Consider the following 24,371-nt stretch of genomic DNA (forward strand, 5'->3'; position numbering starts at 1 on the left):
ATGCCTAAGCTCCTATTATTTGTTTCACTGAACACAATCAAATCTGATCTTAAGATTGAACAGAAAAGGTATAAATTATTCTTGCCACCTTGATTCTCTGAATAAGGATAAGAAAGAAATGAAAATTGACTGACTGCTTAAGCATTTTGCAAACATTATTTCTCAAGGGAAGGCATTTTATACATTTTTAAAATTTTGCTTTCATAAAAAACCTAAGAATTCTTCCCAATTTTACTGATGAAGAAAACTGAGGTTCTGAGAAATTAAGCCATAAGTCCAAGATGGCAGAACTGATCTTGAAGGAATTCAAAACGATAGAATTCAAATCTAGTTTTTGGATATATAGCCATATAGTATTTTCACAACACTACAGTGACCTCAGAAACAATGTCTTCTTATTAAGTGCATGGCACTGAAAATAAATCTCAAACTGAGTGAGTTTTTTTTTTTTAAGGTAAAAGACAAAAAATAGTACTGAATGAGTCCCGATGTCACATTAGAGGATGTCACTGACAAATTATACAGATTTTATGTTTATAAAAGCAAAGACGTAATGAATTAAAGAATATTCTTTAATTTGGAATATTCTCATTTTGTTCCTTCCTCCTTTCCTGCCCCTTTCCACTTGAATTTTAGTTGTATTCCTGCTAAGTGTCTGATACTCTGCTTGGCTATGTGATTCCAGAAAGGTGTGTAGCATAAAACATCACTCTCAAGAAGCGCAATGTAAAATGAAGGAAATCCTCTACAAAGGCAGAACTTATTCCAATTGACATGATGAGGTATATAATATCTGGACAGATCAGTGATTAAGGGAAAAAGTGACAGAGGTTTTAAGAACAGCTTTCTCAAACAGAAATAAGCCCTGATGGACTTACTGATGATTTTTTAGTTAATATCAAGAGAGTAGCTCAATTTTATATAATCATTAACACAAGGTATACCAAACCAGAGTTCAGGAATCTAGAATCTAAGCAAGCAATTGGATTTTAACCTACCATCTACCCAGACAAAAACTCAAGTCAATGGTGATGCTGTGATAGGCAACAGTCAACTACCTTAGGGTTATTAACAGGCTTTTGAATGGACTGGGGTCTGGAAGGGATAGCAGGAAGGACGAGACCAACAGCTGAAGACCAAGGAGAAGAAACTTAAAGTCTGTGTATATCCTAATAACAGGGGCAGGTAGAGCAATGGCTGGATATTGGTGAGCAATGGCTAGATACCATTAGTCACAGTGTTGTCCTAAAACAACAGTGATGTATGACTTGAAAACATTTGAGTAAACTAGGCAAAAGAAGAAAGATTTGCAAAAGAACTTAAAACTTGTTTGGATTTCCTTCCCAGCACCTGGATGTTGAGGGTTAGTAGAGAACATCATGTCATTCTGAGACAGTGTCTCAGTTCTGTACTTGGGTCACAGTCACCTCAACTCTCAATTCACTTTACTTGCTTCAAATTAAACCCGGAACATACTGTTCTTACGAAATCACACAAGTATGAAAAGTACCATGGAAACCAAAAATTAGCAGTGAGTCAGGGTTCCCTATACCTACCAATCGGTAGAGCTCAGTGATGCTGATGTCCTCCGGATCGACCATTGCATACTCTTTCCTCGGCACTAGGTCCAGTCCCAGTTGTCTAGAAAACAAATTGTAGACGTTTGGAAGAAAAGTCATCTCAACAAATATACTTAAAATAATTATTTTTATATTTTTTTTACTATTTTTACTGGAAATTAGACATACCTGCCATGCTTCTCTCACTTATATTTTTTAATCCTACATTACCTGTTACCACAGTAGTTAAATAGGCTGGACACTGAGTATAAGCTGAGATACAAAAGATGACAATAGTTTGCAAATCAAGGGGACATGGGCTGGCATTCTCAGTGGTTTGAGGTTTGTGGAAGTTTTTGGCAACTTACAAACCATCACTATAGAAACCCTTCCACTTTGGACTCAGGTTAAAACTAGAGCTAGACATAGTTTTATCCTAGAAATCAAGAGTTAAGAAGATTTGATCTGACACCAAAATACTTAGGTATGTCCAGAGCTACTTCATTTCAAATGTGCAACTCTGGCAACATGGACATGATAGTCACTCATTCCTGCTGAGTTCTGGGAGAAAAGGCAGAGGCAAGGAAGGCTGTGAAAGTGGTAAAATCAGGAAAGGCAGGTGAAAGAAACTGGTGCAGCACAGTTTCAGCCCAGAGTAGCAAAATGGCTTAACGTCTTCTGTCAGGATTCATTGTGGTTGACATGTGGTTTGCTGTGCTGAGAAGTAAGGCTATATCCAGCCTCAGATGGCTCCAATGTGGTAACTGACCTGTGATGTCTTACCATGGACAGAGGAAAATGAATAGAAACCTATCAGTTTCCCTCCAGTAACCTTGGCAACATACTCCTCTCCAGGGCACCCACTTCACACCACTGTTATCAATGCTGTGTAATTCTATTCCTCTTCTGAACCATCCAGGACCATCCCAAAGATTTCACCATGCCTTTGTATGCTCTGTAGATGAATGGCAAGATGCCATCTCACAACCAGATCCTCCTCAGTCACACACTCCAGGTCTCAGGCTTAATTCTCAAAGGATAATCTGTTCTGCATCCCTTCAACATCAAAACTACCTAATATGGAAGCCCATACGTCCAGTTATAGAACTACAGCTTTCTTATTTTTGTATTTAAAATTTAAAAATTTTAAATGCCCTCCCAAAAACCTCATGAAAGTTTTCATAAATAGAATTTATTAATTCAGCACCTACTACAAGCCAGAGCAATCTAGTCATCTGATCATCTCCCCTTCCTGAACCACAGCCAACTGGCCGACAGGTAGGCACATGTTCTAAGGACAAGTAATCCATGGACTGGCCAGCAGTTTATGCATGACTGGTATAAAACCCTCAGTCTAAACAGGAAAGAATAGATGTAGGTGGTCAATGAGATTCTGTCTTTGAGAATTTGAACCCTGGAAATTCAGACATTAGCCATGTGGCATAAGGAAGAAAAGCTACTTGAAGGACAGCTGCTCTGAGTCACTGCAGACAGAGTGAGTAAAGATGAACTTCAGCTGCAGAAGTGCTGGAGTAGGTGTGGGGTCCAGAGGCTTCCAGGGCCTTTCTGTCCAAGAACCTGCCAATTCCAAGCCTCTTTCTCTCATAAGGCTTTGTTCTATTTTTGTAGGCTTCCTAGAGTCCTAGCTGTGTGAAGTTTTATCTGTTTCAATTTTGTTTTGTTCATTTCTAGGTATGCCCTGAGGATAAACCTCCTACTGTTTGAGGTTTCTTAGGATAAACTTCTGAGACAGTGCTTTAAAAATAAGAAGAAATGTGACAAAAAGGGGAGGGACAAGATGCCAAGAGAGCACAAAGGATACAGGATGCCAGTAGAGAGAAAGGAAGAACAAGGTTTACATCCACTCAGCCCCTAAACTATTCTGTGACTTCAAGAAAGAGAACGGAACTGATTCTCCCTATCACATAATCTTAGCAGGAGAGTCAGAGAACAGCACAGAACTCCACTGGGAACAGAAACATTCACCATTATTTTAACTGTCTGAGACTTCCAGGGAGATTTGTTTTGATGGCCCTGTTAGCCTACTAGATAGATTATCTCCACCTTCTCTTCCTCCATAGCATCCTACATCCAGAGGGCTTTTCTTTACAACTCTTCCAGTTTGTTTTATCACTTGACATTGAAAATACTCTTAATTTATGTTCATCTAGTGATCTATATGTTGACAGACAATTTTGTAGGACAATTTGATCTAGTTTCATAAGCAAGAGAATAATCTAAATTTGCTTTCCATTTAACACTGTTCAATGATAACACCAATTTATATTTACAGAAGTAAGGTAAGTGCATAATCTATAACCTCTAAGTCATTTTTAAATAAGGGGTCAAAGAAAACAGAAGAAATCATAAAATTCATGAATTTAAGGATGACCCAAATGAATTATTTGCTTATTTTCATGCATCAATGTTTCACAAATTTGCCTCAGAACTGCCCAAAGTACAAGCATGAACTTGCATGAGTCAAAGCTGAGTCATGATTCAGTCATAATTAATTTTTTTCCTTCCTTTCCTTTCTTTTCCTTCTGTCATCACTTTTCTTCCTAAAACTGAAAAAATACCATTTTTTTCCTTCCTCTATATTTTGGATAAGCTAATTTCATCGAACTTTCTTCCTACGCCCAGCCAGTCCTTCAAATAAGGGCCAGCATAATGACTAAGAGCTAGTACAGCTCGGCGAAAAACAAGTTTTTCTCAAAATAATAAGAGACACATGAGAGGTGCGCAGCATGGGTCACATTCTAGCTCCTGCAGCTCCATCCTCATGGCACTAACCCAGGTCAGATGGCAAGACTCAGTGCACATGACTAGCAAACATTTTCTCTCAGGAAATGCTATGAGCTTAGATTCACACTGCTTGGAGCCAGAAGAGTGCCAGGATCTCCTCCAGTTCAACTTCCTCCACCACCAGGTAAAGCAACAGTCAGGAAGGACTTACATATTTGTCTTATGTCTTAAAAATGTAGTTTCTTGCACAGTATCTTGCACTTGTTTATGAAATCGGGTTACTTTACTGATTCACTGTGAAAGCATAAATGGTGGATTTTACTCAACAAAATGCCAAGCATGCTGTGAGTGAGGTGGAAGTTTAAAATGTATGAGTAGGTCGGTACCTGGAGTATATAACCCCATGGCAGGAATCAAAACTGGCTTCTAATAAAGGAACTTCTGGTAATTTAGAGGGAGCAGCAGTCTAGATTCAAATCGAGTTTTCCAGACACATTAAGAGGTAAATTTATCCGTGGTGACTTCTTAACTTTCTGTCTGCTCTACTTCTGTCTTCCTAAGATCCTTTGAAGGTCCAAGCAGCAAACAGGAACTCGGGGAGAGGAAAGGAAGGGAGATCTGGCCATCTTGAAGGACAACTTACCTTTCATAAGCCCAAGACTACACAAGTCCAGGATCACAGTCCAAGCAGGCTTTTTCTAATTTCTTACCCACATATGAACATCCACCCTTAGTACAGACTCAGCCTTGATCAGAGCTTTCAGCGATTGCACTCACTATTTAAAGTAGTTGGCTGTTATTTTAGTCACTTACAGTTTTATTTGAAAGTTAATCTTGGTCAAGAACAGCTTTTTATTGAGTTTTCGCCAAAATCTCCTCAAAGTGGCTAATATATAAACTGGCTGAATCACAGTGATCATGACAGGCCCCATCGGCGCACCTGTCCTGAGATTTGACAGAAGCTGTTCTCATTAACCTTTTCCTCTGGATGACAATGACAACCTATTACCACACTACCAAAGAGGAATACATCACAGGCAAATACACCTGCCAAACATAAAGCCCATTTGAAAACAAGGCCTATATGAGCAGAAGTCATATCTGATTAATCCTGTGAACACTTCATATTCTGTGAGCACAGGCATGCCTTCGGCCCACGCAGAGCCCCATGAGTCAACAATGCCCAGCTGCCACACAAGCCCCTGAGGATGGGGGTCTCAGCCTCATCAACGAACATCAGCATACAACCCCAAAAGGGGGAAACCGGACCAGCCCCAAACGGTATCTTTCAGTGCTGTTCCCACATACAGGTTCACCCTCTCGTGGCCAGCCTTGGGGTTCAGCCACCTGAGCTGGCTGGTACTCACTCGTTGCCCCAGTCCAGGCGGGCGGTGATGTGGCGCTTCACGTCCTTCATGCGGTCGTGGGTCAGGTGGCCCACCAGCACCTGCCGCCGCAGGTCCAGGATTTCATTCATGATGTGCCACAGGCGGTGAAAGAGATCCCCTTCATTTCTCTAGGAACGAGGAAATGTGGACATTCTGCGGTCAGTTTCCATATGGAGTGGTGGCATCACTACAGAGGAAAAGCCCACTCTGGGTTTGTCATTCTGTACAGGTTCTCCACGAGCAGACTAGCCTCAAATGCACTCACTGCTTCAGTTTCACAATGCTGCTCTCCGTCCAAGAATCCAACTTCATATCTCAGACTCCCCAACACTAACACTGTTTTCCAGTGTCTTCATGACACCCAGAGTTTAGTCTGGTCTCCCTGCTTTACTCTGCCCCCCCTTTCTACCTGATTGCTCCTTTCTTTAGCTCTACCTGACTGCCTGACTTCCACCTGCCTTGGGACATCTTCCCTGATGATTCTGGCTCACGTTCTTTTCTCCCATTTCTAAACCACAGCTGCATACAATTAAAGTCAACTCAATGGGAAGAGCAGTTTTCTAATTATTTCTTGCATTTGGATCTTACTGCTTTATTATATGAGCCATCAGAAGCTGAGGGCACAGAAGACTCTCAAATTCATTTCACTGATGAATTTTTGTTACTATTATTTGGTCAGGACTTAGACCTTAAAAAATGATTTTTTTTTTTACTTTTTTAAGGTAATAGCCTGTGAAATTCATTAAGAAATGGGGCTTAGTGGAAAGAAGACAGGTTAAACTCCTGGATTCAAATTCTGGTTTTGCCACTCACTAGTTTTATAGACTTGGCACATTAATATGTTATCTGATAAACAGGGACAATCCTATTTTCCTAGAACACAGATTTGAGAACCAAGCTTCTTAAGTCTGAATTCCAATGTTGTTCTCCACTGACAGAAAAATCTTCAGTAACTTACCAACCTCTTAGTACTTATTTTCTTATCTGGTGTCAGAGTAGAATGGATATCAAACAACCGACCTCATGAGGTAGTAGTAAGGATTATTAATGAGTTACTATACTAAGACTCTGAGAATAATGCTTGGCCCATAATAATTATAATTATTATCTGTTACTAACACTGTTACTGTTATGAACTTGATCCTAAAGAAGCCCATTACAGGGCCTCCCCGGTGGCGCAGCGGTTGAGCGCTGGGTTGGGAAGCTGCCGGCAGTCTCTGCAGCGCCGGTTCAATCCCCGGCTGCTCCCCGGCCTCGGGAGGAGGGTCCCACATGGCGCGCAGACCTCTCCTGCCGCCCGCTGCTCCCCTCAGCAGTGTACTTCAGTCCTCTGCTCCCCGCTCTGGCTCTGGTGAATTCTCTCTCCCTCCCGCGCTTCTAACTGTACCCAGTGCTTGTATGTATCAATCAATCAATCAATAAATAAATCTTTAAAAAAAAAAAAAAGAAGCCCATTACAAATATTATTCTCTACTAATACCTAATTCTATATATTACCAGAATCATTTAGGGAAAACCCTCTACAAATATTTACCATTCATCTTTCTAAACCATAAAGCTATGTTTAATTTCTATAAAAATTATTAGTAGACTACCACTATTAATAGCAATAAGGAAGTAGAGAGATAATTATTCATTTAAAGTTCTCAACAGCAATGAATTGCCAGAAATATGAAATTCTGAGTGATGGGTAAATACGCTCAGTCATAATATTTTCACTTTAAAAAGTAGTGATGTGTCTTCTGTTTTATCGATACTTGGTGTCCTGAAGCATTGTCATGCACTGTGCATATGCAGTGTCAGATGAATAAGAGGCATGCCCCATAATGCCATCCCTGATCTCTGAGATACAAGCTTGCTCTCCTCTCAACTCCTAAGCCCTCTATTGAGCAATATTCTACAACTTTTCACTTTTCATTCATCTTATACATTCCCAGCCAAGTCATTACAAAAGCACTGTAAAATAATTATCTTGACATTCATTGCTCACTGTCTGTTTTCTCCATGTAGCTCTAAGCAACCCATAGTGGCTTTGTCTGCCTTGTATGACCCCAATAGCTGGAGATGAATGAATGAATGCATGCATGAATACCTTGATTTATAGGACTTAGTTTTGGTAGACTTTGAGAGGCGTATTCTGCTTAGGTAATAAAAAAATAAGCAGGAAAGATCAGGAAAAACTTGACAAATTCAGTAGTCAGAAGAAAAGGACTACTAGAGTAAAAGAAATTACAAAAAGAAGATATTAAATAAGTCAAGTATCACACCACGGAGGAGAGAACCAGCTCCCTCACCAACTAACACTGGTGAAATCACCTTCCTGCCCTTGGGGTGATGCACTGCATGTGTACAGCAAGATGGTCTGAGACATCACCTCTTAGTCTTAAGTTTAAGAGAACACTGAGATGAGAAGGAAGGAAGCAGAATCCTTTGTAAAAATGAAAACCAACTGGTCACCTTCCCCTTTAGGGAAGAGGTGACAGGAACCCTGGAAACCCTGATGAGTAAACCCATGAAAACAGACATGGGAGCTTCCCTGGTGGCCTAGGGGTTAAGTCTCAGCACTACTACCATGAAGGGCCACTGTGATGGCCTGAGTTCGATTCCCGGCTAGGGAGCTAACCCACAGCAATGGGGTTAGACAGCAACCTCTCCTGTCTGGGCCAGTGCTCCCCTCAGCAATGTATTTCAGTAGATCTGCCAGTTCTGCTCCCCACTCTGTCTCTGGCGAATCCTCTTACCCCCCGCACTTCTGGCCTATACTGCAGTTTTTCTGTGCATAAATAATAAATCTTAAAAAAAGAAATCAGTCATGCCTGATTTGATAGCTAGTCAAAATGATTTTTTTAAAAGGATTTTAAAATTAGATAGTTATAAGAATGACTCAGAAATATGGAAAAGGCTTTTGATTTAATGTTAAGTAAAACACCAGGGTACAATATTAAACACTTGAAATATAACATCTAATAATTTTTTCAATATTTCAGAAATGTAGCAAAAAATTCATTGTATTTCAGTATTTTAGAAAATAGGTAAATTATCATTTGCCTCAAAATGAAGAGAGCATAGGTTTTGAAGCAGCAGATACAAGATTTAGACTCAGGCATTCCTCCTTAGCAGATGGATTGTCTGATAAGATTTGGGAATAAAAATTAATGGGCAGGGCCCCAGGGAGGAGAGATGTAAAATACCCAGCCAAAGGCCTGCGCAAGAAGACCCAGTAAAAGATGGTTGCTATATTTCTCTTAAACCTTTTGCATTTATAGCACTGATATTTTATTAAGTGCTATTTTAAAGAACATTATTTGGTCCTCGGCAAAGTTATTGAAAAGAACAGCTAGCATTTCTCAAGTATTTGGCACGTGCTTTGTGCTAAAGAATCTACATACATTAAGTATATCTCATATAATGCTTATAATTCTCAAGACATTATTGCTCTTATCAAACATCTTCCAGGGGAGAAGCTAATTGCCTTAAACTGTTAGAAAAGAAAATGAACAGTACCACAATACACTAAGTGTGATGAACTTGAACCAAAATATACACACAACACATTTACATCAGGAAAAGAGAAACCAAAAGGTTCAATATACCAAGTCAGTCCCATCCTCAAGGTCAAAAACCTGGTATCTCCAGGTTAAACTTCCTATTTGTTCCTAATATCACAGACTACCATTTCAGTATCCAGGAAAATTTTTAAAGAATTCCCTCTCTGTCTCCATTACTCAGGATACTAGGAGGTGAAGAGGTTACTCCCAGTGCTTACAACACACGGATTTTTCAAGCCAAGAAATATGTCCCCAAAATAGATGCTCACAACCTCAAAAGCAGGTAAAAATGGCTAGAAATAGCAGAATCAAGAGGAAATTCAACTTTGTTCCTCACAAAAAGTGACATAAAAGGAAAGTGCTGGTGCTTTAGCTGAACTAATGGATGACACACTAACATTTTATAACTCTTTTGGTGGGTATTTAGGAAGCAGTGGCTTGAAGATTTCAAATAGTTTTGTTTCCATGTTAGTGACATGCACAGTGTTAAGTAAAATAATAATTTGATCTTGTATTCTTTCCAACATAAATTTTTTTAAATCTAAAAAGGAAATCTTCATTTCCTTTGTAGTCTGTCAGATCAGGGCCCCTCTGCCCAGTTACCATTACGCTGCATTAACTCATTCCAGCAAAGCTGAGATTCTGGCATTTCATCTAACATTGCCCTCTGGGTTTCAGTAGTGAGTTCTAAAGCTACCTGTTCCAGCAAAGTAGGACCAGTGAAATACAATATGAGGGATGTTATTAGTGACCTTTTTAAGATCTTATTGCCTCAATGAAATATTCTATTGCACTTTATATGTAACAATAAAAATTTTAATTCTGTGCCAATATTCTTCATTAATTTGGATTCTATCTTTGACTGGCAGTTTCAAATCATTTTGCCAGGCTCAGTACACATTTGTATTCTGAACAAATTCCTTCAAATGTTTAAGTTGTTCTATATTTCTTTGAGGAAAGGAAGAAATAGCATTCGTCTTCCCCAAAATTTGACCACCCCCAAATTTTCACTAATACAGGGTACTAGATTTGCATCAAAATCTTAGGTCAGTCACTTTCTCACTATGTGGCCTAGATCAAAAACCTCATTCTCTGCTGCACTTCTCTCTTTGTATGTTGAGCATAATCACAGTCATTATTTCCTTGACTGGTTCTAAGGACTAAATGAGATAGAGTTATAAAGCATTTGGATATGCATTGTAGCAACCTCTAAATAAATGCAATTAGATATATTAAGTAAATAAGTATGTACATACATACCCACAAAACATTAACCCCCTACTTTTTTTCCCAAGAAACATTCCTTGCTGTTCTATGTTCAGAATATTCTCCTTGTTTCTGGCTAAATAACTTATAATTTTTAGCATATTTGAGTCATTCTAAAGAATTAAAATACAATAAAATACTATCAATGTTTAAGACTGTGTTGAATATATCTTTCTCCATGAAAATTAAACATAATCAGAAAGCATAATACTAGTTCCATGTAAACTATCCTATTTGATTACATGCCAGAAAAATCATCTTATGCATCCCTGCAGCACTGAAAAAGAACTTTATAAAAACAAATTTATAATTTTATTTATAAAACTAAATCCACACCCTGTGGACATAAGACTTAAAGGACTGAGTTGTATTTAGCTCTGTCTTCCTAATCCCCTGAGGAGTACTAGTGATTTATAGCAGGTGCTCAAATATTAGTCTATATTTAAAATTGCTCAGATATTTCATAAGACAATTCTCGATCTGAAAAATGAGGCCATTAAAAAGTTATTTACCACATAGAGTTGTTTCCACATGGTTCCCCAGTCTCTTAATGTTGACGTCATTTCTGTGATAACAGAGTCTTCAGTGGGAATAACCATTTCAAATTGTCTGTGAAATTAAAAAAGAAAAACAAAGTATTTATGGAAATATAGCCAGCCATTTTCTTTTAAATACTCTCAAAGAAATAAACTAGGAAAGGAAGACACCTAGTTTTGGTTCTGCAGATAATAACCAGGATCTGATTTGAGCCACTACGAGGAATGCAATGTGGGTTATGTGGTTATCATTAAAATGCCTGGCCACTTCATCCAGATCAAATTTGAGCAGTGCGATAGAGAAGCAACGATTTCAGAAGAATTCTTCCCTAGTCAGTTTGACCACTAAACAGCAACTCAATAAACCTCTCCAAGTCAAAAACCCTCATGTGTGGCCTGAGGCCATCAGGCTTATTTAAACTCTAGACAGTCTTCACTTTCCAAGCTCTGTGGCCATGGGGCTAAAGGGGGTGACACACTTATTCAATTATCATACAGTTATTCAATGTTTGGCCCCAAACATCCAAAGTAACTCAGTTTTACAAAGAACTAGCTACCAAGGTATTGACTAAACACTCACTTGATGTCATTAACACATTTTTATTATGTGCAAATGAGGTCATAAAAATGATTAGTACTATTATTAATGTTATTATGCATTACAGAATTATTTTAAGGGCGTAAGACATCACAGATATTTGAATATCCATGGTAAAATGTTTTTATGATAGGTATAATACATTCTTTCTATTCCTTCTTTAAAAGTCAGAAACTATACTTGGAAAATATTCATATCAAAATGTAGTAGGTAGATATGGTGAACCTAATATTGAGATAATACATAAAGACTGGAGGGGGCACCTTTATAGCCCACCGTTGACAAACAGTAACAGTTTTCTTCATTTCACTTTCTTTTTTAAAATGCTTTCAGTTTTACATGTAAGTTGAAACGATCAAGCGGCTATTTTTACTACTGTTTCTCAAAAGAATCTAATGACTATATTGATGTGGATTTCTTCCAAAGGACAACATCAAATATGTAGAAGGTAGCACATACCAGACACCAAACCAGGTTGTCTAGATGATCAAGGGAAAATACTTCTTGGCATGAGGTTAACAGCTACTCTATGGTTCCTTTTTGATGTTATGTCCAAAGTGTGTATAATTATCTTTTGTCTTCTTGATAGCAAGTATGGGAACTAAACTCTTGCCTTGATTTCTTCATCAGAGACTCATCTCTGCATTTTATACCACTGCTAAATTATCTTGCGAATATTTTTGTCTTTCTAGAGCTTATGCACAGCTGAAAATGTAAAACTAGGATTTAAAGCTAGAAATAAAGTAAATAGTAATATATGAACTGTGATATATACAGAGTGTTGTATCAAGTCTACATATGAAATTTTCGAATGGTAGTATATTTATTTCGCTTTTGAAGCAGCTGTTGCAATCTAAATGATGAATATTTGGAGAGTTTATAAAATGATCCAATGCAAGGTCAAGGAGGGAACAATGAATTTCCAGGAAAACTCAACAACCAACTTAACATTTAAAAAGTGACATGACCTCAGCAGGAATTAAATGATATAGAAATGGCTTCACTGTTCATAAACTATAATTTAATTTAAGGACCCCATTAGTCCAACATTGCACTGAAGACCCAATAAACAATAAAGGCAATTCAGTCTGTGGGGAGTTGATTTGGAGTTTGCTCACCCAAATGTAAATTTTTAAGACACAAAAAATTGCCCTTTCAGATGAAGCAGCTGTTTCCTCCTAGTAGTATTAAATCTAAAATCAACATTCAAAAAGTCTGTACTAAGTAGTCACCCTTAAATTTTTTCAGTTATTTTAAGACATCTTTTGCAGTTATTTAATTCTGGTAGGTCATCAGGCTGCTAATACTCTTAAAATAGGACCGTTAACATCAAAATCCCAAATTCCCAAAGAGAAAGCAATCACCTGGCAATATGAGTTCACAAATGTTTTCAGGCTAAAGTTTCTTGGATTTTTTTCCAGTTAATAGTTCTAAAATCTGGGCCTCAGTTACAAGCTTTATATATATATATATATATATATTATATATATAATAAATATTATATATATATATATAATAAATTTTGGTTCCACACCAACCTTCTCCTGCAGTATAATGCTCATCATATCCTATGTTGGGTAAAGAACCTACAACCAAGTTTTACACTTATACAACCAGGCACCTTCACCCAGATTTAAACTTGCTTAAACGCAGAGAAGTGGGTCAGATATTCATCAGTTACTAAACAAGACCAAAAAAAAAAAGTAACAGGAGTTATTTATGTTATTTAAAACTACATTCCCCCCAATCTGCTGTCAGAGTTAGAACTTTCACACATTGAAGACCACTTCAACGAATCATCCTTGCTAGCATCCTCTCTCCTCTCTTCCTCAGAGTGTAAGAGAGAGCTGTGTGGCTATTTGCTTTGGAGAGCTGAGGGGTCAGGGCTTGGCTTGTGTGCAACAGAGAGGATGGGCTGTGTGTGTCTGCCCAGGCAAATGCTTTTTAAGGGACAGGTGAGAGACCTTGGGGTTTTCACTTTGTCAGGAAGAGATCACCAAGGCAGAAAGGGTAGAATACATGGATGAATTGTTTTCTAAACTGTACTCTGGCTGACTTGAAGTGGGTTGTATAGTGTCAAACCTAATCTAGTGAGAGAATTCCACAAGGAATGATAACTCTGCTTAACTCACTTCTGGTAGACTAGAGCTGCATAACATTTCTGAAAGACACACATTTATTAAAGGAGCAAAAGTAGTTGTAATTATTAATTACTACTATCACCAATAATAATGCTTAGAGTAGCTGACATATACAAGACATATAGCATAAGAATCTCCTACATGTTTTAAGTTTTATCTATTTAGGGAATATTCACAGTATTTATAGCATAGAGTCTCAGCTGCTGGCACAAGGTATTTCACTTAACTACAATTTAATACACTGCCTTTACAAACAGTGGATGCAAGAATCATCCATTTGAATAACATCCTTAGAAATTCTGGTAAAATTCAAGTTTGAAGGTATCATTTACTATGTTTTAAAAAGTGCTTCAGGGCCTCCCTGGTGGCGCCCACTGTGTTAAGACACAACCTATGAAGCAATCCGAGTTCGATTCCTGGCCGGCCAGGGAGAAACCCACATGGCAGGACAGACCTCTCCTGTCTCGCCCACCACTCCCTTCAGCAGTGTACTTTGGTCCATCTGCCTGTTCTGTTCTCCGCTCTGTCTCCGGTGAATCCTCTCACACCCTGCATCTCTGGCCTGTACCCCAATTCTTGCATAAAACTAAATAAATCTTTAAAAAAATATTAAAATAAAAAGTGCTTCAGTATTTAAAATAAATGGTTATTTTTGCTATTTGATGAAAAAATTATCAGAATCTGAATTCTGTCTTTTATCAAAAAACAAAAATTAATCAGTGATCCACATATTCCTGTGACACTGGCACCAAATGTTTTGGTCCAAATCCATGGCCCCTTACAATGAATGATCTGTTTATATTAACCACTTAAGTTAGCAGGTTCTACTATTTCATCCTGTTATATTTTATTTGAGTGTTCTATTATCCAGACAGAGCTTTCAAGTACTTTTGGAAATAGACTGGAAAAGCTCTTTAAATGAGAATCCCTAAGTGGTAAGTGAGCTCAATCAAACAAAATATCATCGAAATGATATTCTCTTAAGTAGAATAGCGGCTTTGTGAAGTGGTTGCCTAACAATATAGCATTATCTCCAATTAGAAAAAGACAGACTCAGCTACTGATAATCAGTGTGAATTGAGGAAATTTCTGGGGTTTGAGACAAGACCTAGCATTCTATATGTCTGACTACCAGATACTTCTCTACATAGAAGGAAATGAAAAAGTCCCAACTCCTGTGTAAAGTTAGGCTGATTTAGGGAATTGTGGGTAATAAGGGACCTTCAGTGCCCAGATCCTCCTGCTGTCCAGTACACACAGCCATGACTCTTTAATTTCCCCACTGACTGCCTTAGTGTAATATATCTTATCAAACAACACACACTATGACATGAGCAGCTATGGTTCATTTTTCAAGACAATTACTGAGCTTTTCATGTTCCAGAATAAGCAATGGTTTTGTGAAATCCTCCAACTATTAATAAAACTCATTTCTTACCCTTTGTTCTTCACACAGGCATTTTTCAAGTGAACATAGCTAGAAGGAAATATACCCTGGAAGAGAAAACATGAAGGTTACGATGCCAACTATTAAAGGGGGGACAGGTTTTACAAGCCAAGTGTATAAAACGTAGTAACACAACTATACTACTACCAGAAATTGGGAAAAGCAACATTTCTACCACATTTATTACACGAAAATCTACTGTAGCTTAGATCCAGTCCTTTCATTTTCCTCTTTACAATTTTTAAATTTGGAGATACTTTAAAATAAATAGAATAAAAAAATAAATCTCATTCCAGAATACATTTTTTATAAAATAGGAAATCAAATAAATTAAGGAATTGTGCACAGAATGCAATTTTTTTATATTACACATTTTGAAAGAGGGTTACTTTTCTGTTGGTTTTTTGTTTGTTTGGTTGGTTGGTCAGTTGGTTGACTGGGTTGTTCTTTCTTTTCTTCTCTCCAAAACACTCATGTGTCTATTTTAAAATTTATATTCAAGAAATACCACTGTGAATTTCAAGACAGTATACATACTATGTGTTATAGAAGATCTCTGATGAAAATAGTGTAGCCATTAATCACCAGGCTGCCATTCTGATAGAACAAAAATTAAACAAAAGAAGCATTGCTAACAGAAAGCTCTTTATTGCAAAGACAGGACAAGGAAATTGTTTCTTTGTTCTAAATGGGAAATTTAGAGATAAAAACCATTTAAAAAATTAGCATCAACTTTATTGCAATTAAATGACATTATCCTCCGAGAGTTTTGATGTAGAATTAAATGACTAATTCAATTAAATATTTAGGAAAACAAATGTGATTTGAATACATTATCACCACTCTAGGTATAAGGATAACATAATACCTAGTAAGCAAATTTGTATATACAATAATGGTAAGTAGATAAAAAAAAAAACTCTTGCATTTTCTTCAAACTTTAAATTTACCTCAATACGATAAGAATAACAAGTAGAGTTATTATAACTAATACAGAAAAGTCAGAAATTGAAGTTAGAAGAGTGACAGAAGCAACAGAAATCCTAGTAGATTTTTTTCTTAAACAAGATCTAAATGAATTAAATATTGAAGTTATATCTGAATGTGCTTTGCAGATATCCAAAAATAACTTTAAATGAAGTCTAAAGAATTAAAAACATTAAGTTTGTATACTTTTTTTGTCCCTAAGCTCTCCTTTAGAATGACCTCAAATAAATGAAGTGATTAAACAAATAGGATGACCCAAAGGATATTTAAGTAGAAAGACAGGCAAGAGAGTTTAATTTCTTATATCTTGAGAATGAGAAATTATATAATTTTTATCTACAATCCTAATGAAGCCAGAATTAACAAAAAAACTGAATATGACACATAAGAAGATATTAGAAAATATAGGAAATAAGGGTCAAAGCTGAGGAAATTGGAAGAAAGTAAAGAAGCCAAGATATTGGTAAGGGGCCTCCCTGGTGGCGCAGCGGTTGAGGGCTGGGTTGCGAAGCTGCCCACAGCCTCTGCAGCGCCGGTTCGATCCCCGGCTGCTCCCCGGCCACCAGAGGAGGGTCCCACTTGGTGCGCAGACCTCTCCTGCCGCCCGCTGCTCCCCTCAGCAGTGTACTTCGGTCCTTCTGCCTGCTCTGCTCCCTGCTCTGGCTCTGGTGAATTCTCTCACCCTCCCGCGCTTCTGACTGTACCCAGTGCTTGTATGTATAAATAAAATAAATAAATCTTTAAAAAAAAAAAAAAAAAAAAAGATATTGGTAAGGCTTAGTGTCAAAATAATACACAAATAAAAGATAAAACAAAATCATATTACTTTCAGCTGTAATTCCTAAGGATTTATATAAATATATATAGGGTAATGAGTCATATTAATTTCTGTCTAGAATGATAAGATGGGTTCTTTATAATATGGGATTGCCATGTTTCAGCTTCCTAAACCCAAAAGGAATCTTAACATCCTACAATAAGCTCCTTTTTCCACACTAAAATTTTATAAATGATACCACAGAAAACTTAAAGATTAAATACCTCTATTCAGTGTGTCTTTTGAAATGTATATTACCACTTCCTCAATTTTAATTTTGACTCAGTGAAAGTAACACTTCAAAAAGAATTTGTTTATATATAGTGAACTTACTAAGGTCTTTCAGCACAAATTTCAAGAGCTACATAAGATTATCATTTGAGTAGCATTTCTTAACCATAATCCAAGTTCAAAGGGATTCCCAGTTATGAAAATACTGAATTGCCATTTGGCATTTCAGTTGAGTTCCAACTGTATTTTCAATTGTAGAAGAAACAAACCAAAGTACTGTCTTTTTAAAAAAAAATCCCATAATTATAATTAATAGCAAAAATTTTTTACCTTGATATTTGGGTTTTTTAAGGCAAATCCTCTGTACCAGCCTGTGGAGAAATAATCATGGTCATATTTCAATAAACCATACACAGTTTTAAAGAAAATAAGTTATTAAAAATCAATGTCCTTTCCTGATAGAATTTCATCCTATTGTACATGTATATATTATATATATAAATAAGATAGGGTTTAAGATTAGTAGGAGTATAGTTCAAATGACTGCTACAAGCTTAAGTATTCTACTAATAAAACTGTTTAACTATTACACTGGAAATTTATATGTAAAAAACAGAAACATGCACAATAGAAGTAGAAGCTTTGGAACCAGAGCATTGGGTTTATTCTAACTTTGCTACCTATTAGCTATTTAATCTTGGGCAACTTAATTGACTTCTCTGAACACAATTTCTGGCCATTTTACAATGGAGAGACTGAGACTACACTAAGTTTCAGGAAATTCAAGAATCTGCGCAAGATTCAATTTATTTCAAATTCTCATTGCTTGACTACAAAGTCAGGTTGTAACACCTCAGCCAGGATTATGCAGTGAAAGAATCCTCACATCCTGCAATCTACTGTCTTGGGTTAGATAGCTTTACAGTCTGATAGCTTTACAAGACTGAAGCGAAATCTCATCCACTAAGAGAATGACTATGAGTACTCTTCCATCAGCAGGTCCTACCAGGAGCTCACTCTAATTGCTATTTTGTAGAATGCCTTTTACTTAACTTCTGAGCAACTCTGAATCAATTTGACAGCATTATGTTTAAGGGAAAATATATCTTTTTATAGTTTAATATAAGTACAGGGATATACAAACATATACATCCTCCTGTAAATGTATTATTTTCAACTCAGAATTTACTCAACTATGTAAAATATTTTTCTTATTGGGAAGAAATTATTTTACTATGTAACAAATATTCTACCCAATTGAATTTTTAAAAAGAAATACTGAGTTTGTATTTAAATATTTTTATTTCTTAAAAAGGAAATATTGTATAAAATATAATGCCTACCAGTTTTAAAATCAGTCTGAAGAGAGTGAAATGAATTGAGAATGAGAATTTCTATATCTCTGGATTTGTAAGATTCCTTAAAAACATATCCATGAAATATATGCAGTCTTAAATGGTTCTTCTAACAAAAATCAAAACCTTTTGAAAACTGCAGAAAGGTTGTAGAGAAGTCTCTAATTCCATGATACAGAAAGTCTTTTAGATTACAAAACAGCTCCTGTTAGCAATGGAGCCCATTTTCATAAACCAATTAAAAACAGATTTTTATATTCATCTGTACACAAAGTAGAAATAGGCAAAAATCATCGGCAATGACAGAAAATCTTGTGTTTTTTAAAAATATATTAATTACAGTAGACAGAAGTGTTTGTGTGTCACCAACATTTAATATCAGGCTTGAACTAAATGTAATATCTCTAGGGGAACACAGTTTGATAATGAACTTTGACATGATAGAATGTTATATCAGTTCCTAATAAGTACAACATTTAGGAGGAAATGGATGTTTTTGTACATACTGATAGTGCTCTAAAATGTGGTTATTTTGTTAACAATAATCATAAAAGTGGCAGTGATTTCATCTGGGATCTTTTTAAGGAATAGAGTTTAAGGATGTTTTGTGGAGAATACAAACATTTGAGAGCTTATTAGGTAATTTGATTTTATGAGTTACCTGCTACATAAAGAACAGTCACACAGTTCATATATTATACTAACATTGCACATGCACTAAATAATTTCAGTTCAATTTGGGGTGGCTGGGTATGGGAGATGGATGTAGGACTTGAGCAAACTATGTCTGGGCAGATGATTTCCCCCAAAATATCTAGTTCCCCAACCTTGGAGAAGTCATTTCTTCTCTGGATCTCTGCCCCGAGGGATCTACCAGACTCTTCAGATTCTCAGAAAAGCCTTCTAACTTGGCATTGAGTTATGAACTCTCACAAATATAGTAACTTCAGTTGTTTTTATGTTCACATTAGTGAATGCATAAAGAATAATTGTAGAAAAAAATACCATCACCAGCATAAAAATACCAAATGATGCATTCCAATAAGCCAAACACGAAATATGCATAAAACAAGTTTCATCAAAAATGATTCACTCTGACTACTAGAAAAATTCCAGAAATTAATCAGGTATGGGCAGAATCTGTAAACTTTATGAACTGCCCAATGTTGAGGAGGTTGTTCACAGAACCTTAAGCAATCACCACTAGCCCACTTACCATCACATTTCTCCAGGATCTGAACTGTATCTCCAATTTCCAATGACAGACCATAAGGAATGGTTCCTCGAAAACTGGCAATCACTGTAAGAAATAGTAAAGGATACATGAAGATAGTTTTCCAATAAGTTATAGCCAGTTAGTTATACTGCTTACTACTAAATGTTATCAACTAGGAAAAGTGAATGTGACTAGTAAGCACACTTTGATAGCTAGAATCTATTACCACGTTTTAATTTTACATGTGTTTGAAGACTGTCGATCTTTAAGTTTATATACTTTCCAACTTTCTGGTACAAAAAGCATTAGAGGGCATCACTGGTGGCACAAGGGGTTACGTGTCAGAGCTATGAAGCTATCCACAGCCACTGCAGCACTTCAGAGTTGGATCCGCGGCCAGGGAGGTGACCCACATGGCACAGCAGACCTCTCCTGTTTCACCTGCTGCTCCCCTCATCAGCTTATTTAAGTCAATCTGCTTGTTCTGCTCCCCACTCTGTTTCTGGTGAATCCTCTCACCCATCCCCCCACACCTCTGGCCTGCACCCCAGCTCTTGTATGCATAAATAAATAAATCTTTTTTTAAAAGGCATTAGAAATATAAATGTCAGAGATGTGGAATCTACTAAAATAATATGCAAAATATCAAGAATATTTTTCAATATCAGGTGTAAACAAAAGTAGAGTCTTAATAACTCCCTAAGAAGCCATACCCCACTTATTTGCTGCAATAGTCACTCTCCATCCAGTACACAACCCATAGTAGTTACTCAATATATAGCTGTTCAATAATAAATGGGGAATATATTTCTTACTTGTTTTTGAGCTTGGTAAACCTTTCTGTTATATTGCTTAAAGGAAGCTGCTTTTCCCTAGGCTGCATCTATTTGCTGACTACTATGTCCCCAAGGCTAGCCAAGAGCGTGACATAAAAGCAATCTTCTTGTGTAGTAATCAATGCTGACATTTTATTTAATAATGACTGTACCCTTTCCCTAGGACCAAACACACAACCTCCACGACCATTCCCACAAGTCTTAGTTCAGTGCCATTTGGAATGGGGGAGGGAAGGGGCCACTATTTAGTCCTACCTAATGGTTATAGAGGGATTGCTTTTTGGGAACAATTTGTAGGACTGGGAAGAATCAGGATGTAATACTAAAGAGAAAGGGTGCATTCCTGGGCAACTCAAGGAGTTATAGAGAAAATGAAGTACAGTGATTATTCTCAGGATAATAATGCTTGGGTCATAAAGGAGACAAGCAAGGAGAAATAACAAAAATGTATACTTTAACACACAAAAAGAGAAGAGACACATCCTGTTAATAGGTGGTATGCTGAAATCAACTTGCAATTCATATCAAAAGATAATGATAGCAAATGCTTTAATGTGCCATTTTTACAAACTAAAATGTTGGAAGTGAATTTTATAATTTGGCCTCAGATAGAGAGGTTTAGATACAACCCCAAGCTACTGTTGTGAATGTATTGCATAAGCCAGAAGCAACACTTGAATCTGTCAAAAATCATAACATGCCAATAAGTAATGGGCTTTTAGAGAAGTCAAAAGCCCTTTTATGACCTCAAAACAAAATTAACAAGAGATCAAAACACAAGACAAAAAACATAACCCAAAGTACATGAGATGGATGAAAAGAAGTGCAGAGTAACCAAGTTAGAACATTTTAGATAAGCACTAATTCATGATGTCATTTCTAACTACAACCATAAATACCACATGGCCTCTTATTCATATGCTAGAAAATGTTTGCTTAGAAAACAAGCAAGGGTCTGTGTATCTTGACAGGTTCCTTCCCATTATTTTCAAAGACCCATTCTAACAAGGGGTGAACATCACAACAACAATAGATTGATCACAATTTTAAAAACTCCAAAACAAGTTGCCCCCAGAGTTGTCTTTCTGTACTCACGGATTTGCCTCACACACCCTGGCAGTTCAACTGGATGCCAAGTACCCTTCACTTAGAGGTCTAAGAGCTTGAGCTTGCTGGCATAGCACTTACCGCTCACAAATGCCCTAATTTTAACTCCCAGGGTTGCCATAAACACCAACCCACTGCTGGCTGCTTTCTCCTACTCCTCTTCCCCTTCTTGAACACAGTGGTATAATTCATGGATTTCATCTCTGTTCATGCTTCAGTGCACACCACCTGCACAACCCCTCCACTGCAGCCTCCAGTCCCTGTACTGTGTCTGCATTCATATCACCTTCAGGAGTCTGACTTCTGAATCTTCTACTGCCTCACTCATACTCTCTAGTCTTCTGTAGATCTTTCTCAGCCCCCTTAAATATTGCTGTCATCTACATTCTGCCCTCAAAAAGCTAAAGGCTGAGGTGTACAAAAATAACATGAAACTTGACATCAAGAAATATGAGTATGACCCCAGATCTTACTGTTTATTAGCTGTGTGACATTGGTCAAGACACCTACCACTAAGAACTTCCATGACCTCATCAGGCAAATGAGGATAACAATAAAGGAATCATAAAATGTAATGGAAGATTAATTAAGGCACCTTAGAAATAATTTACCATATGTTTGGCATATTTTAGCCACTTAATAAATACCTCAATTGTTTAAACTGCACTTTTGTTCTTCTATCCATATGTTTTCATCTATTCATTGAGAGTTCTAAGGCTTCTGGAATCACCTGGTGACACAAGACTTGTCAAGATTTTCCCAGTTCTGATCTATGCTTTGAATATCTGATAGAACCTTCCAACTTGTATATATCTATCTAGATGTCAAAACACCTAAAACTTAGCCATCTCCTAATAAAATTTAAGCTATTTTTTCTCTCCCCATCATCACCTCTAAAATGTTAGTCTAACTAATTAGTCTTCTGCTATTAGTCCTGCTTTGTTCTGCTATTCTTAGGTGGATTTCTGCACATTCCTACACAGGACCACCCCAAAGCCAGGTACATATCCATGATGTCCTTCCTCAAACACTGTTCACAAGTTATCTTTGACTTTGTTACATTTGTGATTAAGGTTATAGTTTTCTTTCTATGTGCATGACATCAGAAAAAAATCCTTAGTCTTAAAGTATTTAGTATTTCATTCATTTAAAGAAAAAGTCATTAAATACGTGCAATATAGAACAAAAGATTAACAAGGTTATTTTCTTCTTATTTTGTGCTACTGTGTAGCTCATATAATCCTTAGGTATGCCCAAATCAACACCTACCATTACCCCAGGCTTGTAATTATCATTTTCCTGGCTTCATTAGAAGTCTCCCACTGGGTCTATGCTCAATATTCAAATTCTGCTGTAATTCATTTCACATCAGTTTAAGAGATCTTCCCAAAGTACACATCCCTTGATGACATCCTTATATTAAATATCAGACCTGAAAATATATGAATCAGTGCTACAGCCTATAAGGTCTTGCTTTTTCTCTAGTTTCATCCTACACTTCTCAACCTTGACTTCCTGTGCTCCATACATAAAGACTATCTGTCAGCATCTTTCTTGATATATTCCCTCCCACACAAGACTTTTGCATGATAGACCCCTTACAAGAAATATCTTCCTTTTGCTCTTTCCCAAATTATATTACATTCACCCTACAGATATGGGTTCAGTGGTCACTTCTTAGGACAGTCTTGTCTGATGTACCTCTATCACCCCAACTACATGCACTCATTGCAACATACAACATTTCAGCAACTTCCATTATTTGTACAAGTTTTTGTATAATGTCTCCTACAATAGACTATAAGTTGCATGAATGTAAGGACTGTGTTGTTTTTAGCTGACAGCTGTGTTCCCAATACAGTATGGAGCCTGGCATACAATCTGAGCTCAGTAAATAATCCCTAGGGAATGAGTGAAAACAGGGCCATTACTACTAAGTGATCTGGTCTTAAATAGGTTCCTCTATTACTGGCAATACTATTTTAAGCATCTGCTCAAAATTCTAAGAACCAACTATGTTATCCATGAAAACTTATTCTTTCATAGAAGCTGTTAAAAACTGTAATGATAGTTTTTCTGAGTCATAACTATGTGTCAACTCATTTCTTACCTAAGCAGTCCATGTAGGTGAATTACAATTTTACTCTTTAGAAATATATTTGATAATTATTAAGTGTAAACTATAATATTAAGCCCTTCAATTTCACTGGGCTTTGGATGCCTTCTCTGTAAAACAAATAAGCTACACAAGGTGAACTAAAAGCACCCTCCTAGCCTGTGATTCTAAGTCTAGAAGAATTTTCAGTTCAGCATGACACAGCATAATACACATTGAAGAACTCAGCTCCTGAACCAGCTTTGCTTTGGTTTCAGTCACTGCCTGAATTCTGAAAGAATGGGTATCTGTTCCCAGCTGCAAAAGCCAGCTGATATCACAGTAGGGAAAGCCTGCTCTCAGCTTCTTATATGAGGCCCTTTACAGCTAGTCCCTGCCACCTTTCCATGCTCACACCCACATACCACTCCACATACTGCCCTCTGCTCAGTCATGACCAAGTTCTCATCAAGTGCTTTCATGTAGGCCTCAGTGCCAT

At 37.0% G+C, this 24,371-nt stretch overlaps 1 protein-coding gene across 1 annotated transcript in view; it reads right to left on the reverse strand.

The window, feature by feature from the left end:
* DOCK4 (dedicator of cytokinesis 4) overlaps window positions 1-24,371 on the reverse strand; it is a 397,824-nt gene that overhangs the window by 216,237 nt on the left and 157,216 nt on the right. Inside the window, exons 2-7 of the mRNA XM_054692564.1 lie at window positions 19,835-19,918; window positions 17,594-17,634; window positions 15,220-15,275; window positions 11,019-11,115; window positions 5,672-5,820; window positions 1,557-1,641 (exon numbers count right to left, since the gene is read on the reverse strand). Of these exons, the coding sequence (XP_054548539.1) occupies window positions 1,557-1,641; window positions 5,672-5,820; window positions 11,019-11,115; window positions 15,220-15,275; window positions 17,594-17,634; window positions 19,835-19,918 (512 nt within the window). The remainder of the gene's footprint in view (window positions 1-1,556; window positions 1,642-5,671; window positions 5,821-11,018; window positions 11,116-15,219; window positions 15,276-17,593; window positions 17,635-19,834; window positions 19,919-24,371) is intronic.

Source organism: Talpa occidentalis, unplaced genomic scaffold (assembly GCF_014898055.3).
Source record: "Talpa occidentalis isolate TD23 unplaced genomic scaffold, MPIMG_talOcc4v2.1, whole genome shotgun sequence".
NCBI classification, from domain to species: domain Eukaryota; kingdom Metazoa; phylum Chordata; class Mammalia; order Eulipotyphla; family Talpidae; genus Talpa; species Talpa occidentalis.